The sequence below is a fragment of the Protopterus annectens genome, chromosome 5.part1, assembly GCF_019279795.1.
Source record: "Protopterus annectens isolate FY-2018-M chromosome 5.part1, PAN1.0, whole genome shotgun sequence".
In the NCBI taxonomy this organism is placed as follows: Eukaryota; Metazoa; Chordata; order Ceratodontiformes; family Protopteridae; genus Protopterus; species Protopterus annectens.
In genome coordinates, this window is record NC_056736.1 from 365,803,937 (window position 1) to 365,820,979 (window position 17,043).

General features: G+C 40.4%; 1 protein-coding gene across 1 annotated transcript in view; it reads right to left on the reverse strand.

The window, feature by feature from the left end:
* LOC122803164 (protein sel-1 homolog 3-like) overlaps positions 1-17,043 on the reverse strand; it is a 920,824-nt gene that overhangs the window by 13,656 nt on the left and 890,125 nt on the right. The window contains exon 23 of the mRNA XM_044072781.1: positions 7,881-8,013. Within this exon, the coding sequence (XP_043928716.1) occupies positions 7,912-8,013 (102 nt within the window). The 3' untranslated portion in view covers positions 7,881-7,911. The remainder of the gene's footprint in view (positions 1-7,880; positions 8,014-17,043) is intronic.

Consider the following 17,043-nt stretch of genomic DNA (forward strand, 5'->3'; position numbering starts at 1 on the left):
TTAGCCCCCTCCAAGTAAAGGTTTGTCCATGCGGACTGATCACTAATTTTATACCTGAACTACTCTGTCTGCAGTCTGATCCTTGCAAATGCCAGGGAGTGAAGACAATGAACTATTAAGTTAGAACTTGGAGTCTGGTGAAGTCATATCCTCAATATAGTTAAAGAAATGGACAAGGTGTTGGAACAGCAACCAGTGACATGCAAAGACACCTAGTGGCAGCTCTTTTTTGGGAAAAGGACTGGGTACTACAGTCTAACATTTATCACTTTAGGTATAATTTTATAAATATTGCACATGCTTGGACACCTGTACACATATGTATTCACACATACATGCGCACACACACACACATGCACGCACATACACACATGCAGAAGGATACACACACATGCACACATGCATACATGTATATGACTACATGATTATATCTGTTTACTTCAAGGTACATTTTCTCAGAACATATACAACTGAAAAATCATCCAACACATTAGTGTAACTGAAAAATGATTGCTAACTGTTGAACAGGGGCAAGTCCGACTCTATGTAATCCCTGAAGTCAATAAATCAGGAATCAACAGACTATGCTTGATGTTTCCTAACTTCACAAAAAAGCACTAATTTATTCAAATTATAACACACACACATGCAAATATATGCCTGTGTGCATGTGTGCGTGTGTGTGTGTGTGTGTGTGTGTGTGTGTGTGTGTGTGTGTGTGTGTGTGTGTGTGTGTGTGTGTGTGTGTGTGTGTGTGTGTGTGTGTGTGTGTGTGTGTGTGTGTGTGTGTGTTGTGTGTGTGTTGTGTGTCATGTGTCTCAGTCCTAGGGCTGGTTGCTTTCAGAGATTCCCTAAAACTTACACAATCTCCTAGGTCAACTCTCTTGTTCCAGCCAACCAACTCATATTGTCTCATATTAGTTTATTTTGGTTATACAGATATCCTGTCTTTCCTTGTTTTTATTATTTTCATAGGTTCATAGGTAGTTACTAGGCTATTGGCCCTGGGACCTATATAAGCCTAGCCAAAAAAGTTCCCTGGCTTTCGCTACCCAAGAAAATCATTTTCCTGTGCCCCTGTCGAGCAGTGCCGCAGAAGTGATCCCCAGGGTGAATTTTCTATTTCCCATCCAGTCATCAAGATTTTTCTTAAAGAGGGCCAATGAGAAGCTTTGCTAGACATGAAATGGTAGTTTGTTCCAGAGTATGGGAAGTCTCTCGGACAGGAATTTATTTCTCCAGCATGTTCTATTTATTGTGGTGACAAGGTTTAGGTCCCTGGAGCATGTGGTTCGGACAGATTGGGATTTCTTTAAGTGTAGCATGTCCAACAGCTCTGGGTTTGACATAGCTTTGTATGTTAGGCAGAGATTGCCTCTGAGTAGGCAATATGCGATGGAGTAGATCTGGCGTTTTTTGAGATGGTCTGCATATGGCATCTGTTTGAGGCCGGTAATCCTCTTAGTGAGGTATTTCTGTAGCCTTTCCAATTGTTGTAGGTGTCTTGTGAAATAAACACCAAATGGGGCATTGTACTCCATAATGGGTCTGATGAGGGATGAGTAGAAAGGAACAATGACCTCCTTTTTTCTAGAGGAGAACCCTTTTGTGATGAGGTGTGCCATGTAGAAGGATTTCCTGACCACTGTGACGGTGTGGTTATCAAAGGAGAGACTACTGTCCACCTGTGTCCCGTGGTCTCTTAACACACTTTTGGTGTTTAGTGAGCTATTACCTAAGTGGTAGTTCATGGGTACCAAGTTTTTCCCAAAGGGAATGACAATGCACTTCTTGGCATTGAGCTTGAGGTCATGACTTTGACACCAAGCATCTGTTTCTGTGAGGCCCTTTTGTAGAATGTTTACATCATTAGGTGATTCTATTATGGCTCCCAGTTTGCAGTCATTTGCAAAGACCTTCTGTGTTGGCCTGCACTTCAGAGAAGAAGATGCCGAACAGGAGAGGACCCAGGAATGAACCCCGTGGTACTCCACTCGTCATTGGTCTGAAGCTGAACTTGGAGTCAGCTATTCTTACTGTGTGGGTTCTGTCAGTGAGCCAGTTGGCCACCCATCTTGTGACATAGGGATTTATGCCCAGTTTAGTGAGTTTATCTATGATTCCAGAGAGAGGGATGGTGTTGAAAGCCTTGGCGAGATCAAGATAGGATGTGTGCACTAACTTGCCCTCGTCTACGGCTCTAGTAACTGCTTCAAAGAAGTCAATCAGGTTTAGTAGACATGATCTACCTTTTAAAAGCCCAAACTGTGTGGGGTCCAGGGTTTGGAGGTAACCTATGTCTTTGTTTTTAAGCTCCAAGATGATACGTTCCATGGCCTTGCAGACCAGGCTAATGAGGTGGTAGTTTCTAGGGTCCATGGTGGGACCCCCTTTGTGGAGTGGGATAACCGTCGCTGTGTGCCATTCGGTAGGCACATAGCCTGAGGTGAGGCTATGATTGAACATGGTACTTAGGTGGGGTGCCAGTTTGTTCTGTAGTTCATGCAGTATGCAGCCTGAGATGTTGTCTGGTCCCATGGATGCTGTGTTCTTGGCTTTGGAGAGTGCAGTCTTTACTTGTTCATCCGTGATTACAGGGGCTTTGCATTCTTCCAGTACTAAGATGAGCCCTTTGGAGGGTGAGAGGGGGGTAAAGTTAGCACTGAACCTATCTGTCAGGATGTTGGCAATATCGGTTGGTTCTGTATATTTAGTACCATTGTGCTATAGCTCAGAGCAGATCTGAGTGTTGCCATTGAGATTCTTGACATAGCTCAAGAATGCTTTGTGGTTGTCTTTGGAATCAGTGGTGATTTTATTTTCGTAACTGGCTTTGGAGGATTTTATGAGGGATCTCATGTTCTTATTGAGCCTGACCAGGGAGTTCCTCCAATCCTAGGATTTTACTCTTTTCTGCAACAGCTTCTTCCTTCTGTTGTAGAGTTTGTTTATGGCAGGGGACCAGCAGATTGACTTCTTTTTTTTGGAGGATAGCATCTTGGTTCAGTTGGAGATGGCACGATCCATGCACTCGTGTATGTGCCTATACAGTGCATTTGTGTAAGATTCAGCAGTCAAACCTATATTTTCCATCTACATGGGTGTCGTGAAGTTTGTCACTTCTGTCTTAAGAAGCATGAAGTTGGCTTTGGAGAAGTTTTTGATGGTGGTTTCTTTAATGAGGGGTGGGGGTGGAATATGGATGTCTAGGGTGATTAGCTTGTGGTCGGATCTGACCAGTGAGGAGTTGACCTCTGGCGTGGAACACCTGTTGCCCATATTGGTAATGACCAGGTCCAGGATATTGCTGCCCCTGGTGGGGGTGTAGACAAGCTGATCCAAGGTGTTGAAAATTATGGATTCCAGAAAACTTTGAGCAAATGAGTTGGTATACGAGTAGTTTTCCCAGTTGATGGTGAGGTAGTTGAAATCACCCATAATTAAGGTATTGGGTTGTACCTTAATATTTTCCAGTATCTTAAGAAATGAAGAGTGGGAATCCTGGGGCATGGTGGGGGGATCTGTAGCAAGCTACAACCTGGATTGCAGTCTTGCCCAGTGTTAGTTGCACTTGGATAATTTCGGATGCATTCTTTTGAGCAACTAGCCTGGAGGTGTGGATATCCTTAATGAATATGGACATGCCTCCACCTTTAGTGTTTCGGTCCAGGTTAGGTGGCTGAAAGGTGTGATATGAATGATAGCCTGGTAATGCAGGCGTGCTCCCTGAAGCCTTGAACCAGGTCTCTGTCACTGCACAGATGTCGATGTTCACCATTTTAAGGAGTGCCTCGAGTGAGTGCATTTTGAGGTTTAGACTTCTAGCATTGAGTAGCATTACCCTCAGAGTTTGCTTGCTTGTACCTGTTATGGTGGTGAATTTGGCATTTGAACCTTGCCTAAAAAAGGCACTACAAGTGTGACAAGAGCCTTAGCCAGTATCCGGAACCCCAGGGGTGACAGGTGCAGGCCATCTCTGGCAAAGCATCATGGTTTGTCGACCATGTCATCCCAGGCAGACAGATACTGGATCCCCTTAGAATGACACCAGAAGCTTAGCCAGTTGTTGAAGTCAATCATTTTGTCCTTGTACTGTGGCATCATTCTGGGTGATGGCAGGATGCTACTTAGGGCTAGGGTCATACTTGCCTGGGCTACAAGATCTGAGAGCTCCTCCATGTCTCTTTTCATGTAGTCCATTCCATGTACGTCTCAGATCATTCACACCAACATGGACAATTACAGAGTCGTATTTGTACTTGTTGTGGAGTAACCTGAGTGCGTGCGTTATGTGGCGGATCCTGGCACCCAACAGGCAGCTGACAGTAACCTTCTCCTTGTTTAGCCTGGTGAGTGGGATATCAGTGTGCCTGACTACAGAGTCACCTAGGACTAGTGTGTTGGGTATGTTGTTTTGACTTATGGGCTGAGATTGAGTGGCACACTGATTTTATGGGCTATGTGTCATTTGGGTAGTGTTGGGTGGTGGTGGTTGTCTGCATTTCAGCTTGGGAGGTCTCTGTTGCTTGGGCAGATTTTTATTGAGAATCTTTGCAAATGTGGGTGTGTGCTTTGTGTTTCTATGTGTTGGTTTTGGTAGTGTGGGTTTTGAAAGACTATGTGTTGAGTGTGGTGTGGTGCAGGGTTAACCTTCTCCTCTTGACGGTCTAGTCCAGTCTTGGCTGGAGAGAGCTTGGCTTCCAGTTTGGCTATATAAGTGCATCTCTCACAGGTTGTAGTGTTGGGTGGTAGAAGGAGAGGGTTGTTTAATATGCCTTAACTCTGGCACATAAAAAAAAGCTGGGATGAGTTTTGTGTGTGAGAATGTGTGCACATGCATGTGTGTGTGTGTGTGTGTGTGTGTGTGTGTGTGTGTGTGTGTGTGTGTGTGTGTGTGTGTGTGTGTGTGTGTGTGTGTGTTTACATGAGACTAAAAATGTTTCAGCCCATGCATTGATATGCCTTTGTTGGAAGAATGGTAGGTACTATCACAATTTCATCTGCCTCCTCCAAAAGGGTAAAAAAAATCCTCTTTTAATTGGCGTCTCAAACTAATGCTGCCTGGATTGACTTGTGTCTCTGACTCATATCAGTCTCTTCTCATTCAGCAGTGTTATGGCGTCTATGTTCTATCTAAAGGCTTAAACGTGCAACAAAGTCTCATGCCATCTGCGGCCAGGGGATGCGACTGAGTGATGGTTAATAGGCCAAGGGAGTAATGGCTGGAAAGAGGGAATCCAAAAATTCTGAATATGACAAAATGGTCAATATATGTTTCTCTTTAATATATCATTTTGGGAAGGTGATACAACTATTAATCTTTTTGTGTACTATACATGCCTAGCTTGGTTTGCTAGGGATAGTTCTGTTGAGAAAAACTGGACATAAAACCAATGAACCTACTAAACATGAACTAAGAATTACTACATTTAATGTTGTTTCACTGAAAGGATGCAGCTTGGAAGTGGATGACATGATAGTAAGGAACAGGCTAGATATCCTATGTATCCAGGAGACAAGATGGAAGGGCAGTGCAGCAAAGCCACTTGGCTTAGGATCTAAAGTCTACTACTCAGGAAGAGGACAGGCTAGAAATGGTGTGGGAATTATTGTGAGGGGCAGGTTTCAGAAGACAGTGATGAATGTAATCAGAATTAGTGATAGACTCATAGCAGTCAGACTCCAGTGTAATGAGAGGGCAGTATTCATAATCTCAGCCTATGCCTCACAGCAGGGCTGTGATAGTGAGGAAAAAAGTGCATTTACATAGCAGTTGCTAGACCTACTAGATAAAGTACGACAACATGAATTGGTGTTAATAATGGTTGACATGAATGCACATACTGGGGCAGGCCGAATAGGATATGAGGACTGCCTGGGTCCACATGGGTGGACCAACGGAATAAAGGCCATTTTAAACTCTACAGCACTCTGCAGTGATTTTATTAATTTTTGACAGCCGCTTGATTCTGATTATCTCAGCAGTTACCTTAATCCTGTTATGGCATTCTGATTACTTTATTTCTTATGTAGGTCCCTACATCAATTGCGCTAGAATTCCTAATTCTGTTAATCATGTTGGGGCCTCCTTTTTCAGTTGATCCTTAACAGGGCCTATTACTACTAATGCTGATGCTGGCTTCTTGGCTTTCTTATACATGATTTATACTGCATCAAAACAGAAAACACTTAAAGTTGCAAAATCTAAAGTTTTTTTTCATTACCCATCCCGAGTACATTATTGTGCCAGCAAGTTAAATCACATTCCAGCTAATGGCTTAGGAATATTTTGGAGACAGAATCAATATATTGTATGGCGATTTCTTGATGAATCATATTTGGCTGAATGGATACTAATGTGTTATATTTTATATTAATTCACTGTAAAAGTAGCTCTTCAGCATTGTCAGTATGGTGAAAATGGTAATTTGTTTGCACATGTTGAGTAGGCATGAGGATGTGGTATAGAATATAATCTGCTAGTTTTTTAACCTCCTCTTTTCCAGTGATGATATCAGCAGATGATGATCTGAATGGATATCTGGGAGTCTGGCTCATGTGGTTTGGTATAGAGACCTGCAACGACAGTGTAGTTACACTGTTGTCTGTGTATCCTGTCTGCAGGAGAAGCAAGTGTGTGTGTGTGTGTGTGTGTGTGTGTGTGTGTGTGTGTGTGTGTGTGTGTGTGGGTGTGTGTATATGTGTGTGTGATAGTATTTACTAGGAAAGGAGAAGAAAGTGGTCACTGATGGTAGGACAAAAAGAGTATATGATGGAGAGGAAATGAAGATGGTGGGGGTGTTGGTTTGGGGATTATTGGGAGTGGGCGATTGTAAATAGGACAGTGGTATGAGGGCACCAATTCATTGAAGAAACATAGTCCATGTGATATCATCCACAAGTTGAAACATGCAGGAGGCCCATAATATGTCAGCATTGCCTCTGTCACCAACCAGTGACATGACAATGGCATGCCTTCTACTTGATGAAGCCGAAACAGTGTTACTCAAAGTACTGTCAAACATCCACATTTCTTCATCATCTTCAAGTCTTCAAATTCATCAAAATGAAATAAATAAATTGCTTTGTTTTTGGTGCTTTGATTGTAGGATGCAGATGAGTGCAATGAGGTCTCTTGGTTGTTTGGGCTATGGATAGTTGTTTGGGCAATGGATATTTCTGAACCTACAGAGGTCCTGGAATTAATTATTTAAAACACAATGCAGGGTTATATGTGATAAGGTAAAGATTAATATAAGTGGCATGGACATAAAGCTTGTGCAGTTGTGAGTGTGTGTGTTTGTGTGTGTATGTATTGGGGAGACAATTTATATCAGTGTGAGAAGTAGATAAGTGCAATAACAAGTCATTTTGAGCTGCTTTGAGGCTGGATGTTTCATAGTATGCGTTATGTTTAAAATATAAGCCATTTAAGGCAACAAATAAGGTTGAGCAGACAAAAGAACTGCTTTGGTAAGAACCCAATCAGGATCTAACTGCTAAGAAGAAAACAACGTAAAAAAGATACCTGGGACACTCCTCAGCTGGGATATCTAAATACAGATCTTTTTAAAAATGTACAATAAATGCAAATACATATTATTGTTTTGTATCATGTTTACATTTCTTTATGATAGCACTGATCTTTGGAGTATCAAGAGTAATATAATTGCTCCCACTGCACATAAATCAAACATTCTCACAGCACCAAGGATATTACAGATCTACTAAAGGCAGAGCTGCAAAATCCTGGATGTAAAGAAATGAAAGGAAAAAGATTGCTTGTATGCGTTATTTATTTTCAGCTTGGTAATGATTAATGATAGCTATCTACAATGCAGTAACATTCTTAAAGAAAATATCACATTTTGTATACTCACATACTCATAATGTCTGGTATTCCTGGGAACGTCATACAGACTGTGGAAAGTTCAGCACTCCATTTCTGAATCTTCCCAGAGCAGTCAGGACAGTCATTGTGGAAATAAGAGCAATTCCTATTGCACCAGAATACTGTGGAATATAAATAAGAGATGCTGTTAGACACTGTTCCCATCATTACTAGCTGGAAAGCTGTACAAGACAGTCCGAGAAAGATGTGCAAGTCACATGGTAGAGCACCAAACAAACCTATTAAGTGCTGAAAGAGAACTTCTAGGCTGCAAGGTATCATGCACTGAGGAAACTGGAAATCTTTGTGGAAATGTATGTCTGAGAGGAACTAACGTTTAGTTATGTTCAATGTCATGGTCTGTAGTAAAGCTATTCTTTGCATGTGTATGTTTTCTTGCTGCTAGTAGGTTGTGTCATCCCCCCAAATAGCACTATTAGAATACAAATCCACAGAAAAAGTGAACAGAAATTTACTGAAAAGCTCTTTAATCCAGATACACCTGATCTCACTTTTGTTTTACTACCACTGACTGTAACAAGCATGCTGTAAGGATGCACTGTCTGCACTATTACATCACTCAGTTATACAGTTCTTCAGTCCATATGGTACTTATAATAAAGAATAGAAAACTGCAGCCTTCCCAAAACAAGATATTGTAACTATGTTATGGTATCCAGGCCAGATAATTTGGCTGTTGTGATTACTTTCTGTTCTTTTATCTGTAAACTAGATATACCCAACTAGGCACAAATGCCTCTTTTCAGAGATGACATAAAAGTATTGTCTGGTCTACTGGCTTGGTCAGAGTAATGCAGTACACAAGTACTGAGGAAATAAAATCTGGGAGTAAGTTACAATACTCATTTTCTCCACAACAAACCACCGAGAAAAACACAGACAACCTATTTTGCTGTAAAACATAAATCACAGCATACATTTTGAAAATGTTTTGTTTTTTATTCATCTGAGGGTAGTTTTGATTATCTTTGTCCAATATATTCTAAAAATCGAGTACTGAATGTCAGCAAAATATTGGAAATGACTAGCAATATTAACACACATTACTTTTTGATTTGTTAAATGAATACAAATCTCCAGAGCAACCATCCTCCAGAAGATGGTCTACTTGCAAAACAATGTGCTTAGCATCACCACAAAGCTGAAGAGAAAATCAGAAAAGCTCTCAACATTTTCCTGTGAGATGAATATGAACCAGACATAGCAATATTTCCATGATTTCTATAGAATTAAAAGGTATGAAGGCATGCAAGCAGTTGTTAGAAGTGATCTATACTGTAGCTGGATTTTCATAGACAATTTCATCTGGTTAGTTACAATGTATGCTAATAAAATTACATATTTTAAAAGATAGCAGTAAAAGAGGGACAGGATCAAGCTGTGCAAAATGTTATTGACATTATTAACTATTATACAACGACCCCCCATTAATATTACAAAACGTGCACGCTGATTGGTCAACATGCCCGTTGTAAATCAGACTTATACTAATGGAAAAAGGCCCGGTCACCCGGACTTTTTCCATTAGTATAAGACTTTTTTTTTTTTTTTTTTTTTACAGCAACAGAGAACGCAAGATCTCCGTTACTTTTTAGAAAGTGTCTCACTATGTTAAAGGAGTTTAACATAGCAAGATAGATTAAAAAAAAGCAACAGAGATCTTCCTTTCTCTGTTGCTTTTTTAAAAGCTGTCTAGCTATGTTAAACAGGTTTAACATAGTGAGACAGCCTTAAAAAAAGCAACGGAGAAAGGAAGATCTCCGTTGCTTTTTTTAAAGCTGTCTCGCTATGTTAAACTCTAACATAGTGAGACACTTTCTAAAAAGCAACGGAGATCTTGCTTTCTCCATTGCTTCCACGCACAGCTTTGATGTACTGGTTAGCATAGACATGCGCAGTACATCAGAACTGCCGCAGAATACCAGACAGCTGTGGAAGGGCAGCACGGAGGCATTACACAATGCCATTATTAAAGAAAAGTAAGTTTTCTTTTCTTAAATAATATCATTGTATAATAGCAATAACCCATTTCTGGGTGTGGGTAATGCTGGATTTACCCACGGTTGTCTTTGTTTGGCCACTTGGGCTTCACCCTCATGACCAAATCATACCAACCGTGGGTAAATCCAGCATTACCCACACCCAGGCGTGGGTTATTGCTTAAGTATTATCAGTTAGCTAATTAATGTATAAGCCTTATTAGTCCATGGTGTTGTAAAATATAAGTAAATCTCCATTCCACACTAACATTTTAGTCAACAGATAGTGCGAAATCTCAGTGCTAAATTTAGTGGTACATTAAGTGAACATATTTTATAATATTAAACCTGATAAATAATTAAGGAGAGTTTTCAGGTCTGACTGGCAAAAGAAATTTGTGTTGCATTGAATATTAACTGGACTGGAAGTTTTGACTCGTTTTTTTCAGTTAGTGTTTGCTACATTTTATTGCCTGTTAGAATTCCTGCATCAACAGTAATTGCAGTTGGGGAGTAGTCTTATTCATTGATATCCTGTTACTGCCTATTTAAGTGGTACATTTTGGAATATTTTCTGCTTAAAACCTGAGCTTTGGCCGGCTAACATCTAGCAGTATTCAACTGGACGTATAAGAAAATTTAAGTACCTTTTAAATGCACTTTTTTCAAATAATACAGCATTTTAATTGATTTATTTGTGTTGCATTGAATATTAACTGAACTGGAAGTTTTGACTCTGTTTTTTCAGTTAGTGTTTGCTAGATTTTATTGCCTATTAGAATTCCTGCATAGACAGTAATTGTAGTCGGGGGTAGTCTCATTTATTGATATCCTGTTACTGCCTATTTAAGTGGTACATTTTGAAATATTTTCTGCTTAAAACCTGAGCTTTGGCTGCTAAGATCTAGCTGTATTCAACTGGATGTATAAAAGAATTTAAGTACCTTTTATCTGCACTTTTTTAAATAATACAGCATTTTAATTGATTTATTTGTGTTGCATTGAATATTAACTGAACTGGAAGTTTTGACTCTGTTTTTTCAGTTAGTGTTTGCTAGATGTTTATTACCTGTTAGAATTCCTGCATAGACAGTAATTGCAGTTGGGGGTAGTCTCATTCATTGATATCCTATTACTGCCTATTTAAGTGGTACATTTTGGAAAATTTTCTGTTTAAAACCTGAGCTTTGGCCGGCTAAGTTCTAGCTGTATTCAACTGGACGTATAAGAGAATTTAAGTACCTTTTATCTGCACTTTTTTCAAATAATACAGCATTTTAATTGATTTATTTGTGTTGCATTGAATATTAACTGAACTGGAAGTTTTGACTCTCTTTTTTCAGTCAGTGTTTGCTAGATTTTATTGCCTGTTAGAATTCCTGCATAAACAGTAATTGCGGTCGGGGGTAGTCTCATTCATTGATATCATGTTACAGCCTATTTAAGTGGTACATTTTGGAATATTTTCTGCTTAAAATCTGAGCTTCGGCCGGCTAAGATCTAGCTGTATTCAACTGGACGTATAAGAGAATTTAAGTAGTTTATCTGCACTTTTTTCAAATAATACTGCATTTTACTTGATTTATTTATGTTGCATTGAATATTAACTGAACTGGAAGCTTTGACTCTGTTTTTTCAGTTAGTGTTTGCTTGATTTTATTGCCTGTTAGAATTCCTGCATAGACAGTAATTGCAGTCAGGGGTAGTCTCATTCATTGATATCCTGTTACTGCATATTTAAGTGCTACTTTTTGGAATATTTTCTGCTTAAAACCCGAACTTTGGCCAGCTAAGATCTAGCTGTATTCAACTGGACATATAAGAGAATTTATGTACCATTTATCTGCACTTTTTTCAAATAATACAACATTTTAATTGATTTATTTGTGTTGCATTGAATATTAACTGAACTGGAAGCTTTGACTCTATTTTTTCAGTTAGTGTTTGCTACATTTTATTGCCTGTTAGAATTCCTGCATCAACAGTAATTGCAGCTGGGGGTAGTCTTATTCATTGATATCCTGTTACTGCCTATTTAAGTGGTACATTTTGGAATATTTTCTGCTTAAAACCTGAGCTTTGGCCAGTTAACATCTAGCAATATTCAACTGGACGTATAAGAAAATGTAAGTACCTTTTAAATGCACTTTTTTCAAATAATACAGCATTTTAATTGATTTATTTGTGTTGCATTGAATATTAACTGAACTGGAAGCTTTGACTCTGTTTTTTTCAGTTAGTGTTTGCTAGATTTTATTGCCTATTAGAATTCCTGCAAAGACAGTAATTGCAGTCGGGTGTAGTCTCATTTATTGATATCCTGTTACTGCCTATTTAAGTGGTACATTTTGAAATATTTTCTGCTTAAAACCTGAGCTTTGGCTGGCTAATATCTAGCTGTATTCAACTGGACATATAAGAGAATTTAAGTACCTTTTATCTGCACTTTCTTCAAATAATACAGCATTTTAGTTGATTTATTTGTGTTGCATTGAATATTAACTGAACTAGATTTTACTCTGTTTTTTCAGTTAGTGTTTGCTAGATTTTATTGCCTGTTAGAATTCCTGCATAGACAGTAATTGCAGTTGGGGGTAGTCTCATTCATTGATATCCTATTACTGCCTATTGAAGTGGTACATTTTGGAATATTTTCTGCTTAAAATCTGAGCTTTGGCCGGCTAAGATCTAGCTGTATTCAACTGGATGTGTAAGAGAATTTAAGTACCTTTTATCTGCACTTTTTTCAAATAATACTGCATTTTACTTGATTTATTTGTGTTGCATTGAATATTAACTGAACTGGAAGCTTTGACTCTGCTTTTTCAGTTAGTGTTTGCTTGATTTTATTGCCTGTTAGAATTCCTGTATAGACAGTAATTGCAGTCAGGGGTAGTCTCATTCATTGATATCCTGTTACTGCCTATTTAAGTGGTACATTTTGGAATATTTTCTGCTTAAAACCTGGCTTTGGCCAGCTAAGATCTAGCTGTCTTCAACTGGACATATAAGAGAATTTAAGTACCTTTTATCTGCACTTTTACAAATAATACAGCATTTTAATTGATTTATTTGTGTTGCATTGAATATTAACTGAATTGGAAGTTGTGACTCTGTTTTTTCAGTTAGTCTTTGCTAGATTTTATTGCTTGTTAGAATTCCTGCATAGACAGTAATTGCAGTCGGGGGTTAGTCTCATTCATTGATATCCTGTTACTGCCTATTTAAGTGGTACATTTTGGAATATTTTCTGCTTAAAACATGAGCTTTGGCTGGCTAAGATCTAGCTGTATTCAACTGGACATATCAGAGAATTTATGTACCTTTTATCTGCACTTTTTTCAAATATTACAGCATTTTAATTGATTTATTTGTGTTGCACTGAATATTAACTGAACTGGAAGTTTTGACTCTGTTTTTCAGTTAGTTCCCCACCCACCCTCCCTGGTTTTGTTTTGGTGTCAATCTTGGTGGCTTTGAAATTGCCCGCCCCTCTTGTAAATTTGTGTTTGGGTACTCTTTCTGGGCCCATCTCATTTGCTCATGCATCTGGGAATGAAAAAAAAAAGTTTTAAGGTTGTTTCCTGCCTTTCCTATAAGTGGTCTAGACTGATTGTAGGCTTCTTAGCCCTCAAGCCTTTCTGTGTTGGAAGGAAGCCTTCCAGCTTAATTTTGTTTCTTAGAACTAGCCAGTTTTCTAGTTTTGGCACTCAAATCTGTTTCTTTGAACTCAGCATTTGTTCAGAACTCATTGTAAGCACTAAATAAGCTGCAAATTACTACAACACTCAACTTTCCTCACTTGTCTAGAGGAAAGCAGTTTTTAGTACTTAATAAATAAGCACCTATCCAGGCATGTCTAAGGGTCAGCTCCCAGTGATTTCTCCTGTCTACCTGATGAATCTGGGCATCTTGGGGCAATGCAGCAATTGCCTCATGTACACAGACAACTCTATCCTCCTTCCACCCAACAATACAACCTGTGAGAGATACACTTATATAGCCAAACTGGAAGCAAAGCTCTCTTCACCCAAGACTGGACTAGACAGTCAAGAGGAGAAGGCAAACACTTGCACCACACCACACTCATCACATAGTCCCTCAAAAACTACACCACCAAAACACACACATAGAAACACAAAATGCACACCTACATTCACGAAGGCTCTCAATAAAAACCTGCCCAAGCATCAGGAACCTCCAAAGCAGAAATGCAAGCAAACTCCACCCCCAACACAACCCAAATGACCACATAGCCCACAAACTCAGTGTGCTACTCAACCACAGCCCATAAGGCATAACGTACCCAATACTCTAGTCATAGGTGACTCTACTGTCAGGCACACTGATGTTCCACTCACCAGGCTAAGCAAGGAGAAAGTTACTGGCAGGTGCCTGTCAGGTGCCAGAATCCGCCAGGTAATGTACGCACTCAGATCACTAGACAACAAGTACAAATATGACTCTGTCATTGTCCATGTTGGTGTGAATGACCAGAGATGTACCTCCCTGGACAACATGAAAAGAGACATGGAGGAGCTCTCTGATCTTGTATGACCCTAGCCCTGAGTAGCATCCTGCCATCACCCAGAATGATACCACAGTACAAGGACAAAATGATTGACTTCAACAATTGGCTAAGCTTCTGGTGTCATTCTAAGGGGATCCAGTATTTCTCTGCCTGGGATGACATGATCAACAGACCATAATGCTTTGCCAGAAATGGCCTGCACCTGTCGCCCTTGGGATTCCGGATACTGGCTAAGGCTCTTGCCACCCCTATAATGCCTTTTTTAGGCAAGGTTCAAATGGCAAATTCACCACAGGTACAAGCAAGCAAACTTTGAGGGTAATGCTACTCAATGCTAGAAGTCTAAACCTCAAAATGCACTCACTCGAGGCACTCCTTAAAATGGAGAACATCAACATGTGTGCAGTGACAGAGACCCAGTTCAAAGCTCCAGAGAGCACCCCTGCATTACCAGGCTATAATTTATACCACACCTTTCAGCCACCTAACCCAGAAAGAAGCACTAAAGGTGGAGGCGTGTCCATATTCATTAAGGATATCCACCCTCCAGGCTAGTTGCACAGCATAATGCATCCGAGATTATCCAAGTGCAACTAACTCTGGGCAAGACCGCAATCCACCATGCCCCAGGATTCCCACTCCTCATTTCTTGATACACTGGAAAGTATTAGGGTACAACCCAACACCCTAATAATGGGCAATTTCAACTACCCCACCATTAACTGGGAAAACTACTCATGTACCAACTCTTTTGCTCAACGTTTTCTGGAATTCATAAATTCCAACGCCTTGGATCAACTTATTCACACCCCCACCTGGGGCAGCAATATCCTAGACCTGGTCATTACCAACATGAGCAACCAGTGTTCCACACCGGAGGTCAATTTCTTGTTGGTCAGATCCGACCACAAGCTAATCACCCTAGACATCCACATCATGCCCCCCACCCCCAATTAGGGAAACCACTGTAAAAAACTTCTCCAAAGCCAACTTCACACTTCTTAAGACAGGAGTGGCAAACTTCATGACACCGATGCAGATGGACAATAGAGGTATGACTGCTGAATCCTACACAGATGCACTTTATAAGCACTTACACGAGTGCATGGATCATGCTATCCCTAACAGAACCAAGATGCTATCCTCCAAAAAAAGGTAGCCAATGTGGTGGTCCTCCGCCATAAACAAACTCTATAACAGAAGAAAGAAACTGTTGCAAAAAAGAGTAAAATCCCATGACTGGAGGAACTCCCTGGTCAACCTCAGTAAGAAGCTGAGATCCCTCATAAAATCCTCCAAAGCTAGTTACGAAAACAAAATTGCCACTGACTCTAAAGACAACCACAAAGCATTCTATAGCTATGTCAAGAATCTCAATGGCAACACTCAGATCTGCTCTGAGTTACAGCACAGTGGCACTAAATATACAGAACCAACTGATATTGCCAACATCCTGGCAGATAGGTTTGGTGCTAACTTTACCCCCCTCTCACCCCCTAGAGGGCCCATCTCTATACCGGAAGAATGCAAAGTTCCTGAATCATGGCTGTACAGGTAAAAAACACACTCTCCAAAGCCAAGAACACAGCATCCATGGGACCTGACAATATCCCAGGCTGCATTCTACATGAATTACAGAATGAACTGGCACCCTACCTAAGTACCATGTTCAGTCATAGCCTCACCTCAGGCTTTGTGCCCACTGAATGGCGCACTGCGATAGTTATCCCACTCCACAAAGGGGGAGCCATGACGGACCCCGGGAACTACTGCCCCATTAGCCTGACGAGCCTGGTCTGCAAGGCCATGGAATGTATCATCATGGAACTCATAAACAAAGACATTGGTAATCTCCAGACTCTGGACCCTACCCAGTTCAGGTTTGTAAAAGGCAGATCATGTCTCCTAAACCTAATTGATTTCTTTGAAGCAGTCACCAAAGCCATAGATGAGGGTAAGGTGGTTCTCACAGCTTATCTAGATCTCGCCAAGGCTTTCAACACCATCCCCCACTCTAGAATTATAGATAAGTTCACTAAACTAGGTATAAATCCCTATGTCACAAGATGGGTTGCCAACAGCCTCATGGACAGACCCCACACTGTGAAAGTAGCAGACTCCAAATCCGACTTCAGACCAGTGACAACTGGAGTACCACAGGGTTCGGTCCTGGGTCCTCTCCTGTTTGGTATCTACTTCTCTGAAGTACAGACTAACACAGAAGGTCTTTGGCTAACAAAGTTTGCAGATGACTGCAAACTAGGAGCCATAATCGCAACTTCTAACGATGTGGACATACTACTAAAGGGCATCACTGAGACAGATGCCTGGTGTCAAAGCCATGGCCTGAAGCTCAATGCCAAAAAGTGTATTGTCATCCCCTTTGGTAAAAACTCTGTACCCATGAACTTCCACATAAGTGGTAGTCTACTTAATGCCGAAAGTGTGATAACAGACCTCGGGACACAGGTGGACAGTAGTCTCTCCTTTGATAATCACATCGCCATAGTGGTCAGGAAATCCTTCTACATGGCTCACCTCATCACAAAAGGTTTCTCATCCAGAAAAAAAGAGGTCATTGTTCCCCTCTACTCATCACTCATTAGACCCATTATAGAGTA